At 38.0% G+C, this 26,566-nt stretch overlaps 2 protein-coding genes across 12 annotated transcripts in view; one reads left to right on the forward strand and one right to left on the reverse strand.

Annotated features, from left to right (window-relative positions):
* The window catches only part of METTL25 (methyltransferase like 25), a 156,716-nt gene extending 138,054 nt beyond the window's left edge, over window positions 1-18,662 (reverse strand). For 9 of the 11 annotated variants that reach the window (XR_012493908.1, XM_074325343.1, XM_074325342.1 and 6 more), the window contains exon 1: window positions 18,404-18,662. Coding sequence is in view for 10 of the 11 variants with exons in the window: in XM_074325343.1 (XP_074181444.1) it covers window positions 18,404-18,662 (259 nt within the window). In the remaining variant the exon portion in view is untranslated. Of the gene's footprint in view, window positions 1-18,313 lie in introns of all 11 variants that reach the window. The other 2 variants (XM_074325347.1, XM_019754138.2) reach the window with 1 other exon arrangement.
* A 49-nt stretch (window positions 18,663-18,711) lies between these two features.
* On the forward strand, window positions 18,712-26,199 carry CCDC59 (coiled-coil domain containing 59). The gene is made up of 4 exons (XM_074325348.1): window positions 18,712-18,998; window positions 19,969-20,284; window positions 22,753-22,852; window positions 25,166-26,199. Exons 1-4 carry the CDS (start codon window positions 18,791-18,793, stop codon window positions 25,325-25,327), a joined length of 786 nt encoding a protein of 261 aa, XP_074181449.1. The 5' UTR covers window positions 18,712-18,790; the 3' UTR covers window positions 25,328-26,199.
* The last annotated feature ends 367 nt before the right edge of the window (window positions 26,200-26,566 follow it).

Below are 26,566 nucleotides of genomic sequence, written 5' to 3' on the forward strand. Positions count from 1 at the left end.
CGGTTAGTATGGCAACTATTGATAATTTCCCAATGCTCATTCATTTAGAAGATTCTGGTAAATTGTCGTACTATTTGCCACATCCAGTGCCCTCTCTGTGTGATGATCATACACCTTATTGAACTCAGGAGTGGCTACATCTCACCAAGGGTGAACTATGTCATTCTCAGACAAAAGCCTTTAAGAGTATCGAAAGACCCACTACTTTTCTTTTCGCAGAACTGTTAACAGTTGAAGAATGTATCAAGATGGAACCTTCCTCAGCCTGAGTCCCCAAGTGACTGCAGCAAAGATATCAGTGCTGCCAAGCTACCATGGACAGGCAGCATGTATGAAAAGTAAACATTGTTTCTAGTCACGGAGCTTATTGCTGCAGCATAACCTTGTCTCTTCTAATGGATACACATAGATTCTCTGATAGATGCGCTTTTTATTTATTCAATCTCATTTTTCTATGGCTGCTTGTAATGCATATTAATTTATTAACAAAGGTTAAAAAAGGGTATTCCAATTTGCCTGTAGTGGGACAACTTTGGTTCTACCAGAAAAACTATACTATAGCTATGAAGTCAATCCTACGACAGTGGATCGATCCTCCATACGAAATTATAAAAACTCACTTAAACACAAAGAATAATGATGCCCCTTAGCAAAAATTAAAAGCAAGGAAAATGATGAAGGCTTGCAGAATTCCAAATACAAACTGCTTGTTTAAGATAGTATCTTTGTAAAGCTAGTATCTATTAAGTTGTTGATGATACTGTTTACCAAATTAATTAATAAGAATGAAATTGGCAGAGAAGTGTAACTTCTACTTCTAAATCAACTAAGTGCAAATTTAAACTACAAAATTACTCTAGTGATTTAAGATATATATTGTATATGATATAAAGTTCTTTGGACATTTTACAAACTGAATTTACTAATGCAGCCAAAAGTAATAAAATGCACATCAAAATATTTAGGCACGATACAGAGGGGAAAACTCAGTCAACTATTAAGTGAGACTCTCATGTTTAAGGGCAGTCTCAACATCCCCAAGTTCCAGGGCAGCAATTTCTCCGCGTGTGATAGAATAAGAGTATTAAATCTCAAAGTGCAGAGGGACTGTTAGACTAGTCAGTTATTGGACAATGTTGCCAACAGAAAGAAATGTGATGTTTCTGTTGGAAAAGTAAAGGTTCAAATCAACTTAACTATCCTACCGAAAATACTTGAGAAAATTCCAATTCAAGCCGAATTAAATGTTGTTAATTTGCTTTTCATAATAGGCCTCCCAGTAATTTCAGAAATTTGGAGATCTAAATTACAGATATTTTTTAAATAACGTTTACTTTTATAAAAAGGACAGTGTTCTATTATGTCCATTTGTCTATGTCATTTAGAGCTACACCAGTTTATTCAGATAGTCTAGAGTTCCGTGAAAACATCTTTTTGAATTATGGAAATACAGCTTCTGTATTTTCTTTGTTTTCAAGTAATCGAGGCTGTAACTTGTTATGAGACACACACACACACACACACACACGGATGTGTGACTGGTCCTATCTTTGCTTCCATCTCTGAAACAGCGCTGAGAGAAAAGCTGTGAGAAAAGCTGTGCGGCAACGCTGCACATAGTCCTCACGGTCCTTCCCTAGGTACTTGTATAAAGAGTTTGGGTTTGGCAACTAGCAAAACAGAAACCACAGGGCTACTCAACTTCTATTTAGTTAATTCTTAATTAGTTAGATTTTTTTTTTTTTTTTAACACAGTGATAGCTCTGTTTTTAAATTTGGTGACATTGCACCTGCATATTATGTGGCTTGATTATTTTGCCAATATCTCCCTCTACTGGAAGTACCTGTTGTGCTTTATTACATGCTTTGTTGTATTTACTCTTAGTTTTTCTACACCCTGTACCATTATTCCACAGAGGTTTCTTATAACCTGGGTTAATTGGGCATCAGAAAGCGAGGGCAGCAAAGGGCAGGGCAGAAGTTATTTTCTGTAGATATGAGATCAGGAAATTTCTAAGTATCCTTTTTAACAGCAGAGACCAATGTTCAAGGAAAGACAGAAAAGTTATATATACACATAATGGATCATGAAAATCTCAAGGTGAAGAAATGAATAGTTTCCAAACTAAAAATAAAATAGAAACAATGAATGCATATATAATATTTATGTTTAATAAAAGTAAAATTTCAAAACTAAGTATCTTATTTTCCTTGAATGTCATGTAGCACTTTACAGAAGCCTGAGTACTGCTGAGACTCACAGTAAGTCACCAGTATTATCGCTAACATGTGTTGCACATATTCTATGCGCCTGGCACTGTGCTTAACTGCTCACACTTAATGGAAGAGTCCTATAAGCTAGTTATGTACTGCTCTTATCCCCACTTAAAGAGAAAGAAATTGAGACAGTCTGCAATTTAGCCAGGTTGACCCAGGCACTGAGAGGCAAGGTACGTGAAGCAAGGCAGTGTTCGATCTTGCTCTTAATTCCCACATTCGATTCGTCGCAGCAGGAAGTTCAGTGGACCACAGACGAAATCTGGCAAGACAACAGTTAAGAAAAGTGCTAGGCAGATCTGACTGGCAGATCTCACAGGAGTTCCGCTCTAGCAAGAACTGCCTCTGGCAGAGATCAATACATGTAATATCTTAAGCTAGTTCATCTTCACTTTGTTTATCTTCTTAATTCTTTCATTTTCTTCATTCCCCTCAACATCTCCCTCTCTACCAGAAGTGATCTTAAGGTTTCACAATATTAAAAAAGTAATTTCTACATTTAAGACAACTGATAAATCTCTGAGAAGGAAATAAAAAGTTTTTGTGCTAAGACTTTGTTGTGGTATCTGTATCTAGAAACAAAACAGTACTCTTTCATGTCCGGTTGTACAGCAACAAATACCTTGCATACAGCAGGCACTCAGTAGGGAACGGAAGGAGGGAGGGATGGATGGATGGAGGGATGAATGAAAGCAATTCCTCAGTACACTTGCTATTACAACACCACCAGCTATACTGGGAGAAAGAAACAAGTTCTAAGATTCGGTGGAGGCAGAGATCACAGAGGGCTTCATTAGCAATGCTGAGCTCATTAGAACAGCACAAAACCTCATCTCAACCCCAATGTTTATAATCACAAGGTGAGAAGAGAGTGATGTAGAACATTTAGAATCCAACCTAAGATAAAATGCAATTACGTGCTCAATTCTGAGGTTTAACTGTGTTACAGGGGTTAGGGCAAGGTCACTATAGCTATTACCACATGGCCTAGAACAGTCCCACACCCAGAATTTCAAGAAGAAATCAACAGTGCCCTCTTCATAACAATCTTTGCAAGAACACAGAAATGTTCTGCAGTCATAACATCCTACAGATGTCTCCAATTCAGAAGGTTCAAAACTGAACCGAACACTCTCATGCTCACCAAACCTTTCCTTTCTCCTGTTTCCGATCTTGTATAATAGTGTCATCCCACACCCAGTGCTGAAGTTACGTCTTTATTTTAAATGTTCCCCGTGCCCCCCACCTACATATCCAGCCCCTCATCAATCCTAATGTAAAAATGACTTCCATGTGGGACCACCCCAATCATTGCCATGGTTCAAACTCTAGTCACTCTCACTAGTACCACTGCAATAGCCTCCCGGGTGATTGCTTACCGGTAAAACCCCTACAGCACATATGCTCAACAAGTGTTGGCCGAGTTGAATTGAACATGTTTTCTAAAATGGAAATTTACTTATATTCAATGCAAATTTAATTACACATTTTAAGGCTTTGGCTTCCGTAACAGTTGACTTTGTTTCAATCCTTTGTACTTGCTTGGTAGACTTCAACAAAAAGTTATATCTGTCTTGCTGAACTATGAAAATTATAGATGGGATATGTTCAATTTTATGGCTGTTTGAATATATCTACAGAGGGTGCCAAAAAATGTATTCACATTTTAAGAAAAGAAAAAAACTGTATTAAGATTGTAATACTCAATAGATACCGATAACAAAAGATGAATCCAAGTCATGTTTGCTTTTGCAATTACAAGAGGTGCTCAAAGTGGTTACCATCAGCGTCCAGACACTTCTGATTACAGCAAACTACTGCTTGAGCATAGATAACATCTCTTAAAATGCGTATACGTAGTTTTTGGCACCCCTGGTATAATCCTATCATCTATGCAAAGAAGAAAATAGAATACAGTGTTGCTTTTTAAAATAAATCAATTTGTATCACCCAATTATATGCTCAGAAACTTCTGCCTAAGCTACTTTAGGGTAATTTATAATTGCATATGAAATAAAAAACATGTTATTTCAACATGTAAAGCAGGCTCTTGTAAAGAATCAATATAATTAATATAGAATGGACACACATGTTCTCATTGTGCTAATATTAACATCACATTGAATATATAGAGTGCATGTAACCATTTCAAAAGCATTTTCATGTGTGACTATTTATAAAAATAAAATTAAATATAAAAATAGGAAAACCTAGCCATAGTATTTTAACTCTAACAGACCCCTTTCACAGTTTAATTTGAAGGAAAATAAAAATATCATACAAAGAAACAGCAATTTAGAAATTGATTTGGTAAATCAAAAACAGACTTGACTAAACAATTCAGAGGTGCCTACTATGTGCAAGGTAATAACTGAACCTGAATAAAGCTAATTTGCTACAATCTGTGATTCATCTGTGGGGCAGGATATCTTATCATTCACAAAGCACGTGGAAAACAAACGTTCGGTGTGGATTCCAAGGGGCTCAGCAATTGCCAGTTACAGTTGTACTGAGATGCCACATGGACTGCGCTTACTCGGGACTTTGCACTTGTTTTTACCTGCCTGAGACCATCTTCTATCAGATATTTTCAGGCTCACTCTCTCACTTCCTTCAGGTCTTTGCTGAAATGTCACCATTTTCGTGGAAACTTCTCTGACAATCCTATTTAAAACTGCAATGCCACTCAAAGCTCATCCTCTCTGATCTTTCATTAATTTTTTATAGCATTATCACCATCTGACATAGCAAGTAAAATCCAAGAAAACACAGATTTCTGTTCACTGCTGTATCCCCAGAACCTAGAATGATGTCTGATATTTAGTAAGGACTCAATGAATGAATAAGTAAATGAATGAGCAAGAATTAGGTTTGAATTCTGGTTCTCAGACTGTATATCCCTGTGTGGTCATAAGTAATTTATTTATCTGTTCTAAGACTTGCGTTACCCATAAAATGGGGGAAATACTTATTTTGTAATGTTGTTTTAAAGAATATACACATATACACACACATATACACACATATGTATATATTCATATATATGTATATGTAAGTACTAATGACACACAGATGTGAACGTGTGCAGACACACACACACACACACACACACACACACACACACACCATCCTAACACAGGCTAGAACATAGTGGGCAACCCCCAAACCATGAAGTCCAAATAAGTAGCTGAGTATCGACTTTGTTGGAATATGAGGTGGAAAATACTCAAATATTTAGGCCCAGAACACCATAGAGGCTTCTAGAGAAGTCTTTGAAACAAAGATCAGTATAGACACTCGGTTTCTAATAGTGGGACCTGCCGAGAGAAAGGTTTGGAAGACCTCAGTCACTAGCACCAAGGCGCCACTAAGGGACAGGTGAGCTGCAAGTTGAGACCCAACAGAGAAGTCCAATGGTCAATACTGCGTACGACATTCTGGGAGACTGAAAGCAAGAACTCCTCAGTGTGTGGGAGCCTGGTGGTTAGTCCTGGGCACTATCCTAGATTCAGCTTTCAAGCACTGGAGAGAATTTTAGTACTAATGATACTTCTTACTGAATTTGATGTGAAATTTGGTAGATAGGTTCTATCTTCACTATGCCTGAAAGACCTGATGAAGAGTTTCAAGTTTGCTTAACTATAATGTTTTAATTTCCGATTATTAAAAAAGTCTCTATTTTTAGAAAATAACTAAAACCAAGAGATAGCAGAATGCTAAAAACACAAGAACTTCAAACTCCATTTAAAATTAGATGCATTTAATAAGTAAATATTTGTAGCTATATTCTGAAAAACAAATTTAAATTTAATAAACCAATGTGATTGTTAGCAAAATACAAAATAAATTCTAGATCGTAAAACCTTAAAAATCAATGTTATCAGTGTAAAGCACATCTCAGAAATGAACCAATTTCAGCGCAGTAAGTGCTTAGGAATCAATCGCTTGTTCTCCTCCGGTTCCTATCACAAACATTTCATTTCCTCCTTTAAAGTCATTGCTGAACAGTAGGCTCCACTGGCCCACAGCACCCTGGCGATGCAGCAGCTTAGCAACTAACAGCCTCTTACCGAGAAAGCCAGTGTTTCTTCTCTATGCATTGACTTGGGCCTAGACTTCCAGGCTTTCAAGAAAAAGACTTTTATTATTATTATTGTTGTTTCTGTGGCAGGACACAAAAAGGACTTTTTATCTTAGGTAAACTGTAATTTTTAAGTACAATTAAATTACTAATAAGGGACACTGAGAGAATAAAATTAAGTCACACCTCTCCCTTAAAATTGTACTTTTTTTTCCATTGGGCATTTCATTATCTTGAGTTTAATTTCTTCTCTTGTTCTTATTCTAAACTCTATTGTTTACATTTCAACATTAATACAAAACAGGTATGTGTTTATTTTACTATCGCACAACTAAATTCAGTTATAATCATTTGCTAAAAAGGGAACATGCAAAAAAGGAATTTGCATTAAATATAAAGTTTTCTCTACTTAGTTCCTACTGCACCTCCAGCGGATCTTGTTCTTTACTTTTTGTAATGATGCACATAATCCATAAAAATCAGATCAATTTTACTCTTTAGGGGCCATTATTCAACATGGCTCCGAGAGAATAAACATAAAATGCCAACCTAAACTTTAAGTTTAAATTTGCCACTTTGATTTAAACTATCAAGTATGAGGGAAGAATTAAGATTTAGTAATTGACATTGGTGCTGATTCCCCTCACATAAGAACTATTCCAGCACTTGATAAAGATTAATTAAATAAATGTTTGAAAATACGTAAACATACCACAATAAGGAACAAAAAGTTACAAGAAAAAATGAAGAATGAGCACAAGTGTTGGTCTAAAGTTGAATTCAGAGCTCTGTAACACTAATAATGATGTCAACCTCTTATCCTGAGGTGCAAGAGCCAAAGAAGCCTATGAACCACCTAAAGCTAGATGTAGTTTTGTGTCTGTTTGTGAGCATATATGCTCTACTTGGGTGACCTCAAACACAATACATCTAAAACAGAATGCATCGCTTCCCCAAACAGCTCCCTCTGCTGCTTTTCCTACTTTGTGAATGGTATTATTCATTATTATTCTTCAAGACAATCCCAGTCAAAATCTTGGAATTATCTTTGATTCCTCCATTTCTTTGAACCCTATATAAGTATCAGTCACAAAGAACTACCGATTTTCTCTACACATTATTTTTAAAACTATTGCCTCCTTTACATTTCCATTACCACCTTGCCCCAGGAACATCCTTCATCTCTAGACCACAAAGGGATCCGAACCAGTGTCCCCATGGAAGGATGATTCTAAACAATTTAACAGATGAGTCTCCAGAAATTGGCTACAGTAGTTTTTCTAATCTTATGTTTAGCTATTTATAAACGTAAGAATACTTTGTTCTGTGTTTCTCATGGTCCCCAAATATCTTCACTCTTTGGCTCACACTGCTCCACCTCCCTGGAATGCATGTACGCTCTCTGCTTAGCCACATGAAATCCAACAAGCACTTAATGAGAGCCTACTATGCGGCACTCACTGTATATACCAGATACCAGAACTCAGACTAGGAGAGTCAAAGGCAACAAATCATTGTAACAACATGCTAATAAAGGCAGGCATAAAATAATATACAGATGACTAGTTTTGTTAAATTTAATGTAATTTGAAAGAAGATGAGAAATAAATGGATGTTTACTAAAGCGATGGGGTGGGAGCGTTTCAGGCAAAGAGGACCGTATGCACAAAATCAGGGGGAAAATGCATGGCTCACCAGGAAACGGGGCAGCTGAAGTATATAAGGTATACGATAGACAGAGAATGGCAAGAGAAGCACTGGTAATGCCACACAACTCCCTCACATTCCTTCCCTTCAACTTTGGTTGAAGACATACGTGTATCTTAAAAATTGAGAACTGACACCAAATTATTTTGGCCATCTTCATGACTAAAGTTGATCTTGAGTCAGATCATGTAGAAAGTTCAATCATTTATTACCTCGGCTGACCCAATAATGACTGGTCATAGGATTTTTCATCCAAAGATTCAGGTTGATCAATGACCTCAACATGACTGTGGCTTTAAAAGCAGAGATTGTTAAAACGTGTGGAGCTAAAAACTTTAAATAATTATATTTCCATTGGATCTGGAAGCAACACTACATATCTTTTAGCCAAATGATTCACAACTATTTTTGGTTCTCAGTCTCCTTTGAGAATGTGAAGCAAACTCCTGAATTCATTTTCAATGGCTCCAGGGAAATTGACTGTGCCCACAAAGCAAGAGCCATAATCTTTGGTACTTTTGGGGGCCAGGCAGATTGTTTCAGTTGTGAAGCTAGGTAGGGAGAGACGATACACCTCCATAAAGGGAGCTTTTTTCTACACAAAGACATATAACTCAATGGCCAGATTTTCTGATTTTTTTTTTCAAGAGTATCTTCAATTTCAGATTTGTGTGTGTGTGTCAATTCTGAAATGTTCAACCAAAAATGTGAACACTTATTGGTCATGGATGACATGTTCATAAGCCCCATGAGACAGGGGGTGGCTATCTTTCCACCTTGGTTATTGATGAACACCCTAGGCAGTTACTTCTCTGATAACAAAACTGAGGCCTACAGCTAAATGTCCTATTCAAGATACATGCAAATCGGAGTTAGAGATGGAAAGAAGAAGGTCTTCCGACTTTGGGCTTCATCTGTCTCTACCTGAGGAGAGCACAATATAGAAAAGATAACTAATATTTATTATGCCTACTCACTTACATGAGTAGGTTTTAACATCTACCTCATTTACTTTGACACAACCCTTTCAGGCCAGAATTATGGTCCCCATTTTTCAAATGAAAAAAACTGAGGCTCAAAAGCTTAACTAACTTACACAAAAGAGTACATAGCACTAAAGCATCAGAGCCAGGATTTAAAACCCTGTATGACGACCACAAAACCCATATTCTTTCTCTGTTGCCTCCTACTTGTGCACATTAACAGTGGAGGCTCCAGCTGGAGAGGAGATAGTAGGTAAGCCCAGAAGGTGAAGAACTTTATTCTGTAGAACCTATGATGGCTTTTGAGCAGAGGAATGGTAACACCAGAACTAAGATTTTGAAAGATAACTGGAGATCAGCCTGAACAAAGAAGCAACTGAAATATAGAGCCTGAAGGCAAGAATAACAGCTCAAAGTTATTGCTAAAATTCTGTTGCAAGATTCAAAATGGAGGGGCCCAAATTATTTGCTATGGGAGTGAGAAGCAGCCAATCCAAGAGAAACAGAGAAAGAATAGTTGGCAGATTATGGGCCTGAGTAACAGGAAGAATGTTAATGCCATTTATAAAGCTTGGTGGTTACACTGAGGTGATGAGATGAAAAAAAAGGAAAAGAAACATAAACCCCAGTAATCATAAAGCCACGTAGGTAAGTTTTGTTTTGTTTTTTTGCAAATCAGGAAAATAATCTAAATCATGATAAACCATGAAGATAGGTTACTAAAACAGCAACCTTCCAGTGAAAGGTTGATGACTTGACATATTTAAACAAACAACAACATAAAATGGGTATCTAAACAAATAGAAGGAACTAAACTTTATTCTGATTGGCTAAACAAAAGTATAATTTAATGAGTAAAAAAATGCCACAGATGAGAGAGGAATTTCCATGAACTTTGTTTTACTGAACTTCTTAATAATTGAAATGTATGAGGTGGGGTTGGAGAACAGAAATGAGGGGTATACCATTAAAAACTACAATATAAATTCAAATTCTAAGTGGTCTCATTTAAAAAGAATCTGAAAACACTGACAAATTATCCTGGGTTCCCACAGATTTCTTTGCATTTTTGCTCATCCCGACTTATAATTACAGCAGCAACCGAGGAAATGGGCTGACAGTTCCCACTATCTTACTGTGGTTTGATATTATTTCCACACTGGAAGTCTCCTAAAAAGACCCGGGAAAACAGAGTCCAGGATAAAATACATAAGGAAAATAAATGAATAAAATTTAAATACAACAGAGCAAAACAGACGACACTAATTCTTTCTCCGTTGTTCTAATTTTCTATTTCCAACATGCTTTCTGGCTCCATGTGTTTCAAATTAAATGTGAGGACAATTTCAACGCACCATAGTCATCACCACCACCAAAAACTACTTAGGATGGCCAATAAGAAATTTAATCTGTTAAAATGCAACAAAAATAATTTAAGCGAAAGCTCAATAAAATAATAATCTATCACAGGCATACACCTTCTGTGTTGTTCGGTTAAAATGATAGTAAATTAATTATACAGATGCTCACCAAAAGGAACCAATCGGAAACATTTATTCAGCACAAAATCCTGGTAAGGATCATTGGAGGGACAGTAACAAGCAACAGGAGAAGCAGCATAGGACCTCAAGAAGCTGAAAGAGGAGAGTCAAGAGCGGCCTGGAGGCTCAGGCAGGCTGTCACCAAGGATGGCTTTGCAGGCACAGAAACTGGAGTTCCCGAGCGCTGAATAGGTTTTCCACAATGGATTCTAAACAAAGTTACAAAAATTTGACTTTAATATACAAATTTATTAATTTACACTGAGAAATATATTTATAATGATAACCCATATTGTTCATTTCCTAGGTCAAAGTCTCCTAATTGCAGAATTACAATTAGAATAAAGCCAGACATTCTTAAAGAAAATTTTAATCAAGCAGTGTGTCGTTGGTTGCATTGCCTCTGTAGTCTAGATCTATTTCTGCTTCATAAAATATTGTAGCTATCCTAACTCAGAATATTATGTCCCTCTTGCTTTTTGGAAGAATTTTCTCGAATTTATGAAGCCCAATTAATTTCTGAAGAGCAAGAGATGCGTCACTTGAGAATGTTACATATTTATATATGTCATTAAATATAGTCATTACTTTCTCAGGACACAGCCCGGTTACCTGGAAGGGGGTACGTATAACAAAACTTAATCTCTGAGATGAGATATAGGACATATGTTTTTCTACTAGCCAAGCATTTAGAAGCTATTTCTAATGGCTTTTTTCTGCAAATGGTTAATCTCACTTATATATGTAACGACTTTTAGAAATTTTAACCTGAAGTGATGCCTGTCTGGATTTTATCTTCAAATTCTCAGGGTATCTTTTTGTAACCTGCAATATATTGAATGAAGTGCTACATCTTCATACAGGGAAAAAATAGTTACTGGTTTCTATCTCCTCAAATTAAATTACAAAACCTATTAGTTGGATGAGATCATACATAAACAAAGCTAATAAATACAACATAGAGACCACGCCAGGAATAACAGCTGTCTAGATCAGTACCACATTTCAAGGGGTACCTTGAATAACAGTTTGTAGATCTATGCTTCACTTTACTCATTCTTTAAGAATCATTTACTTTACTCATCTGTATGCCAGAAACTGACCAAGGTGCTAATAATACAACAATGAAAAAGGAAAACATTGTACCTTTGTTTTTAGAGAGCGTATAATCCAGTTGCAGATAAAAACAAGCCAATGGACAGTGGCAACAGTTTGAAATTTGTTAATATGGCAGAGAATACATACACTAGGTTGTTACAGGGGCACGTATATTTTCAGAAGTTCCTCACGATTTATTTCTTCCAAGGAAAGACCTAATTAAACCATCACCACCACAATCATCACCACCACAACCATCATTATTTATTAGCCACAATTTATTCAACCCAAGCTATATTCCCTGTTCTATGTTAGGTGTTATATTACAACATCTTTAATCTTTACTACAACTCTGCACGATAATGTAAAATTATACTTTTGGAAAATAACAACGACCACAATTGGTTGCGATCTGCAATTGCCAGCTCATAGCTGGCCTGGCAGTAACATATAGGCCACAGTTTTCTGTACTGAATATGTAAAATTTCACAGGACACCAATATCATTTAAGGTCTGTGACCATGACAACTTCATAATTATGTCTGAGCACAGACAAAAACAAGAACACTGTGCAAACACAAAAGCTTCCACGCCAGCAGCTGCATGGAGAAGTTCATAGAGTGAGAAACTAAGGCCTGATGCCAAGAGGCAGCGCCAATGCGCCACCTCTGTGAGAGAGACATCGTGGAGACGACCCTCCAGCCTCAGCCAGGCCTTCAGCAACTGCGCGCCCAGCCAGCGTCTTGGCCGTGACTTCATGGGCCCCTCAAATCCAGCCAGTCTGCTCCTGAATTCCTGACCCACAGAAACTGTGTGAGATCACGTAGTTTGAAGGCACTTGCTATGCAGAAATAGATAATATATAACAACATAATTATGTGTCAACAAGTATGTATTTTGCCAGTTAAAAGAATTATATGTTGTACAATTAAATATCCATTGCTACTGTATTTTCCTTTCATTCTCATAGTATATGTTCTTTTAGTTCTTTGAATATATTTATAATAGCCACTTAAACCCCTCATCTGAGCCCAACCAGAATTAGCTCCAATTAACCCAATTTTCCCCCCTGGGTCACACTTTCCTTTCATTCTTTGAACATACCTACTTCAATCACCATCAGGGCTCACTGGGAATCATATTCCTGAGTATGAGTCACATGTTCCTGTTTCCTTGCAATCTAGTGATTTTTGGTTAAAAAGCAGAATTGTAGATAATTCATTGCAGTCTATTTTTCCTAAGGATTTTGTTGTTATTCTACTAAGAAGCTAACTTGCCTGAACACAAACTGTGAAATCTCTCTCTCCTTCAGCGTGCAGCAGCTCATGTCTCTGCTGGGTCACTGATTTACCAGCCTGCTCCGAGTGTATCCCTGAACCTGTGTAGGTTAGTAGGCAGGGAAAAAAAAGGTTTGGGTAGATTCTATTAGGTTGGTGCAAAAGTAATTGTGGTTTACAAGGTTAAAAATAATTGCAAAAACTGCAATTACTTTTGCACCAACCTAGTATCAGATTGTGTGGCTCACCTCTATTTCCAAGGTTCCCCAGCCTAAATTTCCAGTTGCTCTAATCACCCTAAATTCTGCCCTTTGATACACAAATTCATGAAGACTTCTGATTTTTGCCACCCAAGCTGTGTACACTTTGGGGAATATACTCTGTTTACGGTGAAGTAAATTTGCAAATCTCGCCAGGAGCTCTGACTTTCAGAGGCTCACCATCTCCTTAGCTTTGCCAGGGTTTTTCCTGGACTCTCTGGGTCTCCCTTGCATGTGCAGTTTAGAGGTTATCCGGCCATTTAGGCAGAGTTTATATTAATACTTACTTCTTAGATCACAGCCCTTTTGTGGCTCTCTTGCTTCCAGAATGTACCCCTTAAATTCCCATCATCTCTGATCTCTGAACTTTGTCATTACCACCTTGAGCTGGTAAGGGTGTACTGTGTTTCCCTGAAAATAAGACCAGGTCTTATAATAAGGTTTGCTCCAAACAATACATTAGAGCTTATGTTCAGGGGACGTCATCCTGAAAAGTCATGCGAGGTCTTATTTTCTGGTTAGGTCTTATTTTCGGGGAAACACGGTAATTTTCCACTGTCAGATCTAGAGGGGCTTGGAGCACCCCCAGCAAGAAAGCCATTAAATTTCCAGTTCTTATCCAATCAGCAGCAATCTTTCAATAGTAAACTTCTCATGTTTCTGCCTATGCTTGGTCATCTTCTAGAATCTTCCAGTAATTGGTTTTAGTAATATGGCCACTGGTTATCATTGTTATCTGCTAGAGAAATTGCCTGACCTCTTTGAGCTGCCATTACCTGAAATCTCCCTGCACTATTTTAATAGCCTCCTACCTTGTCTTCCTGCTTCCTCCCTTACCTTCCAATAACCTCTACTCCACACAGAAGCCAGTTATCCCTTTGAAACGTAAATCACGTATCATACCTCCACACAAATCCTACAGAGCTTTCCATTATACCCAGAGTAAAAGCCAAGCCCTGAGTATAGCCTGCCAGTCCTACCTGAAGTTACCCTCCCAAACCTCATCTCTTACACTCACCTGGACTGCTCAGCTGTGCTTCCAACACACCCAGCACGCTCAAGCATGGGTGCCTGCTCTTCACTCGGCCTGAGACACTCTTCCCTCAGACGGCTGCACAACTGGCTCTCTCACTTCAAGTCTCTGTTCAAATTTTGTCTTGTTAGAGAAGACTTCCTGATCACCCTGTCTGAAATAGCATTTCCCTCCACCACACCGTCATTTTTCACTGTCCCTTCCTACCTTGCTTTCCTTCACTGTATTTACTGCCACCTGATAGAATATATATAGGGAGAGTGTACTATGTAGGCACCCTCACTAAAACATAAGCTCCACGTGGGCAGGCACTTTGCTCTGTTCCATGCCATTAACTGTAGGGCCGAGAACAGGGCCTCGTAGGTATAAGGTGCTCAATAAACATTAGTCAAATGAATGGATTAAGTGCTATTTGTTAGGCATTAGTCTTAACCCTTTCTACGTATTACCTCTACTTTACCCATGAGGAACTGAGGCACAGAGTTGAAGCCTGAGTTAACAAAGCTAATACGTAAGTAGTGGAGCCAGGACTTGAATCCAGGTAGTCTGTCTGCAAGACCCACGTAATAGCCTGCTTAGGCTGCTATAACAAATGCTACACACTGGATGGCTTAAACAACTAATATATTTTCTCACAGTCCTGGCAGCTGGAAGTCCAAGGTCAAGGTGGGTTGATTTCTGGTGAAGCCTCTCCTTGGCTGCCTTCTCACTGTATTCTCACATAGTTTCCCTCAGTGTGTGGCCTCCTATTTTCTTCCTCTTCCTACTGGAGTAGGGCCTGACCCTTATGACCTCATGAAACACTAATCATCTCCTTAAAGGCTTCATCTCCAGATACAGTCACAATGGGCATTAGAGCTTCAACATGAATTTTGGAGAGAGAGAATTCAATCCGTAACACCCATAATTTATGCCCTTGAAACATCGTTATTTTCAACATCTTTCCTTTTTATTTTGGATAATTAAGATTTTTTTTTTTTCTGTAGGTCTTTTTACTTGAACAGAAGAAAAGAAACTTTCAGGACTCGACCAGGCCAGAAGATCACCTGGCAAGAGCAATCCATTAAAATAGCTACACTGAAGATTTTCAGAAACAACTTGGTCTCGTAAAACACCACACGATTGTGCCAAACATCTGTTAGTGTACTCCGTACACTGTGCATTAACTCAGTGCGGCTCTGGGAACTGTCTTTATTTGTAACTCCTCAGACAGAACCAGCAGATCACCATATTTCTTGTGAGTCCCTGCTGGAAACCTGTTCCAGTCTCCTTGCTGCTCCTGAAACACACCGTACAAGCAAACACCTCAGGGTCTCTGAACTCCCTGCTCTCACTACCTGGAATGCTCTCCCTCCAGATCACTTCAGGATCTGTTTTTCTCCTTATTTAGTGTTTTTTTTTTTGTGTGTGTGTGTTTTTTCCAGTGTCATCTCCATGAGGTCTTGCTGGAACAACCTATTTAAAATTGCAAACATACTTTCCTCCTGCACTTCCCCTTATCTACTCCTTCCTTTTCTACTTAAGTTTTTCTCTGTGGCAGTTTTTTGTTTTTGCGAACTCTCCCTCTAGAATGCAAGCAAAAGGAAGGTAGGAATTTTTGTTTGTTTTCTTTACTGCTATTTCCCGTGGTCCTAAAAAAGTGCTGGCACATAGTAGACACTTGGTAACTGCTGAATGAATGAACGTCCCCAAGGTGGCACAGCTGGTAAGTGGTAGAACTGGAATTTGAACCCTACCTGACTCAAAAATCTAAAAATGTAACTACTAAATTATACTGTACATAGTAGCTGACAATTCTTTAATAAGATACAAAGCCAGTGGAAGGATTCTAACGCTCTTCTACGCTCTTCTCTGGCACAAACAATGGACTGTACATAGTGATGGAGAAAATGGCCATTTTCAAATAATTCTTACATAATCAAAAATTAATATTCCTTACAAGCATAAATTATAAAAATCCATTCTTTTTAACACTATAGGCAGCTGGTCATTTATAAAATTAAATATTTTGTATAAAAAGATCTGCAGGGCCAAAGACATTTCAAAGGTAAACAATCGAGCCTGGATTCCATTGTTGTTGAACACAAAATAAGTTGTGAGGTTTTCCCAAAAGCCATTAGTATTCTCTTCCCAGCCTAAATAAGTGGAGTCACTCATTCATTCACTTTGGTCAACTATTTATTAACCACCTATACTGATCAGATATTGTTCTTGGCACTAGGATGCAGCAGTGCACAAAACAATTCTTACATTCTTGAAGGGGAAACAATAAAAACAAAACAAAAAATTAAGAAGAAATGTATTAGTGTCATAAAAATGTTGGTTGTGATAATGATGGCCTTTGGAATTCATTCCTAAATAATTCAGAGTAGACATTTATCATGGTGGTGAAGACCTCAGACTAGGGGGTCTGATGACCCAGGTTTGAGACTCCATTCAAAGCTGTGCCCCTGGCAAATATAACTCCTCAAGTTGCAATTTCATAATCTGAGAAAAGTAGAGGCCAACTTGCAAGGCTGACGGAATGATTAAAAGAGATAATAGCCAAAAAACAAACAAACAGCAGGCTGCAGAGTAAATAACAAATGTTCATTAATCCTATTATTAGAATATGTAAGACAATCTAATTCTTCCATTGCTTGAAGACAAAGCTCAACCCATATGAAAATCTTGGGATTTATATTTAAATGTAGTTTCTTTTCTTTTTTGGGAAGCTACCATGAGTCATTCATTCATTCAACAAATACTCATTGAGCATTTAATGCATTACAGATATTTTACTAGGTGCTGGGAATATATCTGTTTACAGAAAAGACATGGTCTCTACCCTCTTGGAGTTTTAAGTTGGATATTATCATAAGTACTGGGTATTAGGAGAACAAACTAAAAAGGTGCCTAACTTTTCAACAATAAACAGACTTTAAGGAAACCAATATTTACAAAGTCCTATCATAGGAGGCCCCTCTAGGGGTGTTCTGCATTCAGAGAACGCTCCATGAATAAGGTTCACTAAGAAAAGCAAAGTTGGGAACATCTGGAAGCTAAACAGGAGAAAACCTGCTTGGACTGGTGTCCTCACATTTTACTTCCAAAATATACTAGCCTTGGTTGAATCTAATTTTCTTGATGGTAAGAAACCCCAGAGCCCACAAAAATTAACAGTACATGGCAGATACTGTAAAAACCGTTTTCAAATGAACTAGTCAATATTCCAGATCCTCACTGCTGTTATTCTAGTCCACGGTATAAAAGTGCTGCCTTGTACTAATGAAACGGTCTTTTAACTGGCCTCTCCGCTTTCGCCCCACTAGTCTTCAAAGAACTATCAGTTATCTTTTCAGCGGTCATGACTAAATAGCTCCAAAGTTGACCATGACACTTAAAACCCACTATTCTTTCAAAGTTAAAGACAGCCCTGTGCGATCCGGGCCCGCCTACCTCCCTGACCTCACCTGCCGCTGCTCCGCGCCCGGCTCCAGCCACTCAGGCCTCCGCCCCGCACCTCAGCCAGCTCCGCCCTTTCCTGCCTCAGGGGCTGCGGGGTGCGCGGGGCCCGAACACCCTTCCCGCGGCTCACGGCAGGCTGGCCCCACCTCGTGCTACTGACCACCTTACTGAAAACAGCCTCCTCACACACTCGCTATCACACTGGCTTCGTTTTATTTTCTTCTTGGCCATTATCATCACCTGGAATTAACTTGACGTATTTCGCAAAGTGTTGGTTTCCCTTCTCCCCTGTTTCCACATGGCCTCTATAAGCACTGTGAGAACAGCGTTCCCCTTATTTCCTCCTTGTCAGACATTGTTGCGGAATTACTAAATGAATGAACGCCCAGCCTTGTTTCTAGCTCTGTTTAAATTGTGGAAATACAAAAGCACCCAGGGACGACGGAGAGATGCGGAAAGAGCGTCCGCCGCGCCCCACTCCTCAGCCTCGGCTTCCCTCCGAAACTCGCTCGCGAGCCCCGCCCAGGCCCGCCCCGCCCCACCCAGGCCCGCCCCGCCCCACCCAGGCCCGCCCCGCCCCACCCCACCCAGGCCCGCCCCGCCGCTCACCAGCTTCCGCTCCGGGTCCGCCAGAAAGCGCGCTCCGCTGGGTGGGACCTTCTCTCCGCCTTCCTGTCCGCCCCTCCCACCGCCATTCACCTGATGCTCTCTCGGCTTCCACCAGGGGTCGCGCCTCCGAGGGCCGGGCCTCCGCCTCCTCCGTGGATTTCTTTAGCACTGCCAGTACTGTCTCCGGAGGCACGTCGATTAGTTGCTCCCACACGGACTCCGTGTAGAAGTCCACCGTATGTGCATTGGAAATGGACAGGGCTTCGCGCAGGAATCGCACCAGGCCCTGCAACTTGGCACGTATCGTGGACAGGTCCTGGGTCACTGGGAGCGGGCAAGAAGCCGCCATGACGCTCACCCTCCCGCGCTGTAGGTGGCGCAAACGTGGCCGTGAAGCGAGAAGGTTCCTTTAAAAGTTGCACAGGCCTGATAAGTAGAGCCCTGACTGACGCTCTGGCGATCGATTGCTTCTGCCTGATGACGTGTTTGACGGCGCCCGAAGTGGTTTTCTGGCGACGCGGTTGGTGTGCCATGGCGCCGGTGAGACCAGCAGCGAGGTGGCGGACAGGCAGTTACGGAACGCCTGGTGAAGGAATTTTTCCGGTCGGATTGAAAAATAAGAATGCGAAACACAGGACGTGGCGACGTAACCATCCGCAGGCCTTCATGGGGAGCGTTCGCGAGGGTAGGAAGGCAGCGTTTTACCCGTCCTCAGGGCTGTGAAGTCTCAGAACACGCGACCCACCAAAGCAGGGACGTAGGACTTAGGAACCAGATCGGCCCTGGTTGGGGCAGAGGAAGTCATGGGTGTCTCTGAGCTCTGGATGGGAAGTGTTGCTAACTCTGTATGTAAACGTCTTCCCAGCTTATCCCCATTCTTGGTCAGAACTGTTCCTCTGCATTTCTCAATGAAACCGTAAGCAGAGAACATCGAAGGGTCCACTTCTGTGTGTATTATGTCTATGCATTTGTGCGTGTATTAAGGAAAAGGATAGCGAGGACAGGGCCAGAAACCTGCTGCCCGGTACCCTTGCTGATTACAAATACTCCAGAACTCGCCAGTCTTCTCTTTCTGATTTTCTTTACTTCGCCTTAGTTTGTGTTTGTCATCTTGTCTTGATGTCTGTAAATTCCCTCAGATCTCATTTGGAATGTATAAATCTTAAATAAGGTCAGTCTTCTGATAATCGCTTGCTTTTCAGGAAGTCATACACCATCTTCCCTCGTTCGTGTTGAGTTACTTTCAAAAATTAATCGTATAGTAGTTTCTCTAAGATAAAGTAGTAGTGAGATGTGTGTCTTTTTCCTTAAGTATTTATTGAAGACCTAGATTAAGTGTTTTAGATGAATTAAGGAATTTGTCTTGATTTCTAAGTACAATAAACTGGAGTTGTGTAACACCCTAGTCAGTTTTCCTAATTTGAAATTCTACTTGAAAATCTGCAGGACTAGTGTTTGGCCTTTTTGCATAGAACCAATGTACTATTCATTCCATTAGTTTAAACTTGTTTTATGAAACAACCTTTTAAAGCAAAACAAAGTACTTTTAGTATCTGAATGTGATGATAGAAAGTTTTCATTTAAAATTAACAGCTACGTTTTTCATGCAACTTATTTTCTGAGAAAGTAATAATGATTGATATTCTTCAATGTAGGGCAAGGATTTGCATTTCGAAGAAAATTGAAGATACAGCAAAATTACAAGAAATTGCTGTGGAGGGAAAAGAAGGCTCAAACGACACAGGAATCCCAATTCAGAGATCGATACCCTGATCATCTGAAACACCTCTATTTAGCTGAAGAGGAAAGACTCAGGAAGCAACTTAGAAAAGCTGACCAGCCTTTGTCAGAAGAACAAGTCAATCAGGATTTGCCAGAAGAAGAATGTAACAATGACCAGGCTTTGTCTGAAAAACGTTGTAGCATTGACCAGCCTCAGCCAGAGGAACAGTATAAAGAAGAAAGGGTAAAGTATGTATTGTCTTCTTTTGAAATCCTTTGTTTTAAATGTAAGTAGTTTTATGAGAGAGACTGTAGGATAATTTATGTGGAAATTGGAATTTTCTTATTTAAGGCATTTTAGAAGTCACAGTGAATTCAGTGAAAATACTTTCATGGAAGCTTTATTTTTTTCCTAATGACTTAATTAGGCTAGTTTAGCTTAATTGAAGAGGCAGTGGAATGGGAATTAAAAGATCTGGGTTTTAGATTTCAGCCTCTCAAGTACATTTAACTTGGACCGTAGTTAATGTCTGTTATTAATGCTTTTTTTTTTAAATAATTTTTGAGAGGTATGGTGTAGTGATTAACAGCATGGATGGACTTTGGAGCTGGACTTAACATGTTGGTGCCCAATGTCCTTTTCTCTAAAATGGAAATGATAATAAGTATGTAGTTCAGAGTTGCCATTTTATATATCTCAAGAATGGATTATTCACAGACTCTGTGGTGTCCCTGACCTATTGTGACATTGTGAAGACTAAATGAGTTCGTTTATTATAATGTACTTTAAGTATATGGTACATGGGAAGTGCTATGTGAGTGTTAAGTACTGCTGCCCCTACTACTAATCTAGATTCTTTTTTCCAGAGGGCATGGATTTAGTATTAATAGATTTAAAAAAAAAAAAGGCATAGTTCCATAACACTAGTCTTATAAATGCTAACTTATAAAGCTTTCTCTGCACATATCCCAAGTTAAAAAACCACACTAAAATCTAAACTTTCAGAGAAGCCAGGTGTTATGTGGGATCATAATATTTTACTTCACTAAAATTCCATCTTTTAAAATTGTGAGTTATTTGGGCTAAACGTAATAGGAAATAGGACCCCAGGAAAAAGTATAGATGGGGATAAAGACGGAGACACTGAAAATTCCATTTTTTCAGTAGGTTTGTCTATTATATTACTGAATAGTGGGTATAAAGCTCAGACAGAAGATTAGCACTAGAAATGTAGGTATGAATCATTTCCAGTGATGAATGAAGAGGATTTAGTCATGACACAAGATTCTTACCTTCTTAGGTAAAAAGCATATTTTAAAGATTGCTTATGTTTGAGGTGAAAGCAGGGACATGTTGAAGAAGTTAAACAGAACTGCCTTAGTTAGAGAAAGAGGGGAATACAATGACAGCTATGTCAGTAGAGGACAATTGTGCAAAGTAGGCATTGGTCAACTCTCAAATACTATAAAATCCAAGAAACTCAGCACTGAGAACAGGTCTTTGGATTTGTGGTCTAGGCTATCCTTAGTGACCTTGGAGAGGAGATTTCGATAGAGAAGCCTAATTAAGTGTTTAGCCTTACACATGGAGCATCCAAAGCCACGGTGATGGGTATGACTGCCCAAGAAGAATATGGAGACCAAAGAGAGAGACACTTGGAGAAAATCCTGGAGTAAGAAAGGGAAAGAGGCTCTAGCATGGCACACTGAGAAAGAGCAGTTAGAAACAATCAGGAGAGAAGCAGGTCATCAAAACGAAGGGGATGGAATTTTCAAAAGTAGCGAATGGTCAACTAAATAAGACTGAAAAGTTCCCGTTGTCTTGATCATCATGTTTGGCTAGAAGGTCGTTACTGTCTTGATGGGTAGTTTGATTGGAATGTTGAGCAGCAATCAGATTGCAGAGTTATGGAGTAAATGTGAAGTGATTGTCTTTCTAGATACTTGACTATGAAAGGATGGTGAATGGGAGATTGGTGGTAAGAAGAGGATACAGAGTTTGGTGATGGGTAATTTATGCATTTGTTTACTTTAAGAAGGCAACTACTGAAATGTTATAGTGTGGTTATGAATTGGTGCAGTGAAAAGTTGAGAGACAGAAAAAAGGAAGATTATCAATGAATCAGATATTCTGAGGAAATAGATGGAATCTGGGCCTAAGTGGTTGAATTTGCCACAGTAGGCTGGGACACCTTCATAGAGGGGAGAACTACTTCACGATAGAACCGTTCTAAGTGGAGCTGTGGGCATTTATAACTAAGTTGATGAAATGGAATAAAGAAGAAGTCAACAAGAACTTTGGGATTCAAGTTCATGTATACCCATAACTTCCCTAATGTAATTCAGTTGAATGCCTTTTTCAGTCTGTCATTTCTGCCATTCATATACTGGTTTCCTGTTTTTGTTTTTAAAAATTTATTTTAACATTATAGGATCTTTCAAATCTTTGTTTTTTCCCCTGGTTGAAATATTTCTCGAAGAGTCTCCATTTACCACCTTTTAATCTATATCTTGAAAACTGTAATGTATTTTTAATATGTTATTTGTATATTTTATAATAAATTAATGTCTTCTTTTTCCCCCTGCTCTCTTTCCCCTTCTATTAATTTGTATTAGTGAGATTTTACTTATACGAGTACTATATTTCCATAACTGTCATAATTTTGGTTATAGTTTTTAATCCTTGTGACTTACTTGTTTTCATTTATCTTACAAAGTTCCATTACTATTCCAAAGAAAAATAAAAAGAAAACATCAAATCAAAAAGCACAAGAAGAATATGAACAGGTGCAAGCTAAACGTGCTGCTAAGAAACAAGTAAGATCTTTAAGAATATTTAGATTCGTTTTTCCTATTTATCCCAAATGTGTATGTAAGATGTGCTTCTTAGTGTGGGGGACACAGTCTGCCCTCTGTTGACGGCATATTTGTTGAATAAATAAGTGGTATGAGCAGAGTTGGAGAATTTCAACATACTCAAATTCCTTGATTGTTTATATTATGATGAGTAGGTGACAGTAGTAGGTCAAGAATAGGACTTTAAAGATACTGCTCATAGGTTAATATTACAAGCTTCTGGGATAATGTTTACCAAGAGTCTGGTCCAGGAACTTGTTCTTTTAACAAGTACCTCAAGAGATTCTTATGTAATAAAAATTGAGAACCAGTAACCTAAGAAAAATATATATGACTTTCATATTTTACATTGAAGTAAGCAAAAACCAGGGGCAGGGGTGTGAGTAAAATATTTCTTTACTATAAAGAGTTGGTCTTGCCAATTAAACAGCCTACTAGATTAACTTAGCAAAACGTTACCACTCTCGGTTATCATTCAGAAACCCAAAATTAAAACAGACTTTTCAAATGAGTAAAAAAAATTATCCACCACTTCAACAAAATTATCATTTTGTTTAATCTGTGGTTAACTTTTAGTTTTTGTATTGAAGCTTTTTTAATCTATGACTTTAAAAAGGATAGTGCATCAATCAAACATATCCCAAAATGGCACTGACATAATTTTTTTGTTTTAGCTTTAGAATTTGAGGTTTCTTAAACAAGATGCAAAAATATGAAACTTAAAATCATGATGTACACTTTAGATGTCTTATAATTTTATTTGTCAATTATACTTCAAGAAAGCTAAAATTAAAAAATCTGCAAATTTCTGGAAGTTTCACATCAAAGAATTTTATGATTATTCTTAAACTGGTGTCAAACTAGGTAGGATGAAGCAGAACCATTTCTCCATGGAAATAGTGGACCTTTGGTTCATAGCTTGTTACTTTCTGCTTTTTTCTAACCAACTCTCTGATATCTGCCACCGTTGGAAATAGTAAACCAGGTGAAGTATAGTGAGGACCATTATACTGTAAAGCATTTAATGTCTAAAATTTCCTTTATATACATAAATCCTATGACTTTTTAATCATGAAAATAGGCAGTTTTTTAGATTTTAAATGTTAATAACCAGCATCATTACCCATGAGAAATCAAAATTAAAAACATTAATTAAATAAAGACCCATAATTGATGGTAAGACTATTTACATTTTTTTTTTCACTTTGTTTACTGAAGCTCCACAGGGATACATTAGACTCCATGGGGATACATTAGACTCCATATACCTAAATTTACAAATAAGTTCCAGATCTTTATGTGCTTGTTAAAATAAATGAAGTACTCTACCATATGCGAACATAAGTTTAAGTGAAAGGGTGTATCATCATGGAGAATTGCGCAGACTTGAATTCACAGTATCTGGATATGAGACTCAGCTATAGCAGTTATTTGGGATCTTGAGCAAGTCACTTTTGATATCATTGAGCATCAGCTCCTCGTCTGTAATGAAGATAAAAACAGCATAAAAGTTTGAAAGAATGGAATGTATGCACTGTGTTGTATGTGAAAGTACTTTGTTAATTACACGTCACCATACAAATTTAAGGTTGTGTCATTTGGAGGCTATATGTGTTACAGGGGGAATTGAAAAACAGTACACATATTACATTACTGAAGAACTTTTTATTTAGCTTTTATGTTTGATTTAGTAAAAATGTAGTACATCTCAAGTAGTGCTTCTCGGTTCTATACACTATGTAACTTTGAATTGTGAACTTGTCTTTCTCTTAGCAAATCAGATGAGCATGATAATTCTTAAATGGTTAAAAATCGTAATACCTAGCACAGTGTTTTGCACATATATAATATGTAGTCAAAAATTCGTCTTGAATTAAATCTGTCAGGTGGCAAGTTAAAAAGAATACCAGATATTACGGAAGTGAAGATTTTAGTGTTACATGTACTAGATAAACTTTAAAATCCCTTCTAATTCTTCAATGGGTCTAGTTAAATGATGAAGTCGTTTCGTAAATATGCCTTCTTTCTTCTTTGCTCTAATTTTATTTGCATACAAGTAATTAAAATTGTTTACTAACTTTATGTTTTAACATGTATTTTAGTGCAAAGGCAATGAGAGTAGAATACTTTAGTAATGGATAACACTGAACATTTTGAAAATATAAGAAATCAATCTAAGGTGTTTGCATGGTGATACCTATTTCAACACAATTTCTGAACTGTATCTACTGTTTGTTACTATGTAGTCAAAGTGACAAATGTTAATAATTTCAGGAATTTGAGAGGAGAAAACAAGAGAGAGAAGAAGCTCAAAGACTCTACAAAAAGAAGAAGATGGAAGTGTTTAAAATATTGAGCAAAAAGACTAAAAAAGGCCAACCAAACTTGAATTTACAAATGGAGTATCTTCTTAAAAAAATACAAGAAAAAAATTAAATTAGACATTTTGTCCTTAATCAAGAGTTAAAATATCTCTGTCTATTGAGATCTTTTGTATATGTAATGTACTTCCTACCAATTAACTAAATTTGTCAACGTAAACTGGATTGCTGAGCTATACTAAATATAGTGTCCAGATATTTTTGTTCTCATAAAAGAAAATTTTCTATATATGTTCTGCATATTTGTTTCTTATTTATTTGCTTCTGAAAGGAAGGGTGGTCTGAGGAACTGAAAGAACCTTCCACCTGGATGACAGGTTCAAGCATTTGATAGTTTTGTATCATATAAAATTCAAGCTTTCAATGAAGTGTTTCAATGCAGTTTTTCAATCTAGTAATCAACTATTATGGTTTTAAAATTCATCTTGATGAAGGAGGCAAAGACTCTCGTTGGACTTTTAAATTTATTTTCAATTAAGCACATGTTACAGTGGGGTGGGCTTTCATGAAACCTGAGAGGAGGATACATGGGTGCTGAAACTACCTTCTGCCCCCACTGTAACTACGTGGTCTTCACAAAGCAGAGTTTGTATAAAAACTCAGAAAGCCTGCTAATTATAAACATTCCAGAAGTGGAAGTACCTGGCTTGTTCCTGTAAAGACTTTGTGGATGATGATGGGAACCCAGCAGTGGCACAGCAAGGATTAAGCTTTCCAGATCCTGTTGTGTAATAACATTGTCACCGGAATATTACTGGTGGTGTTTCTGTTGGTACTCTTGTGAGCCAAGAGAAAGTACTGGAATACTGCTCCTTCTGCCTCCTTGCAATCTGCAAAATGAGAAAGGCTTGACTATCATTATAAACAAAAGGACTGTACAATGATATTTGTGAAATACTGCATAATAAAATTTAAAATGATAAAAGATACAGCCTGAAATTGCGTTAAGTTTTAAGGGGGACCTTGCACTCTAATGACCACTCCATATTTACAAGTGCGTTAGGAGATGCTGAGGAAGCAACTTACTAAAGAAAGGCAGTTTTTATTGCAATGAACAGTGCTTAGAAATTTACAATACGTTATATTGTATTTAAAGTAAGCAGTTCAGAAAAGCTACATTTTTCTATGTTGGTGAAGACAGTACATGATAAAACAGTAAAATATTTCAATTCATTTATAATGATTTTGCCTATGCTTTCTTTTGCTTCTAGACAGCGTAGGACAAAACCTGGGAAGCTATCTAATCCTTTTGAGAGTAAATATTAGTTAAGTTCATTTTAGGAACTTTTTCTTG

This window comes from Rhinolophus sinicus, linkage group LG02 (genome assembly GCF_036562045.2).
Source record: "Rhinolophus sinicus isolate RSC01 linkage group LG02, ASM3656204v1, whole genome shotgun sequence".
Classification (NCBI taxonomy): Eukaryota; Metazoa; Chordata; class Mammalia; order Chiroptera; family Rhinolophidae; genus Rhinolophus; species Rhinolophus sinicus.

Coding starts and splice junctions, on each gene's coding strand:
- CCDC59 (XM_074325348.1), top strand. CDS start 18,791: ATGACGTGTTTGACGGCGCCCGAAGTGGTTTTCTGGCGACGCGGTTGG. Junction 18,999..19,968: donor CATGGGGAGCGTTCGCGAGG/GTAGGAAGGCAG, acceptor TCTTCAATGTAG/GGCAAGGATTTGCATTTCGA. Junction 20,285..22,752: donor TATAAAGAAGAAAGGGTAAA/GTATGTATTGTC, acceptor TATCTTACAAAG/TTCCATTACTATTCCAAAGA.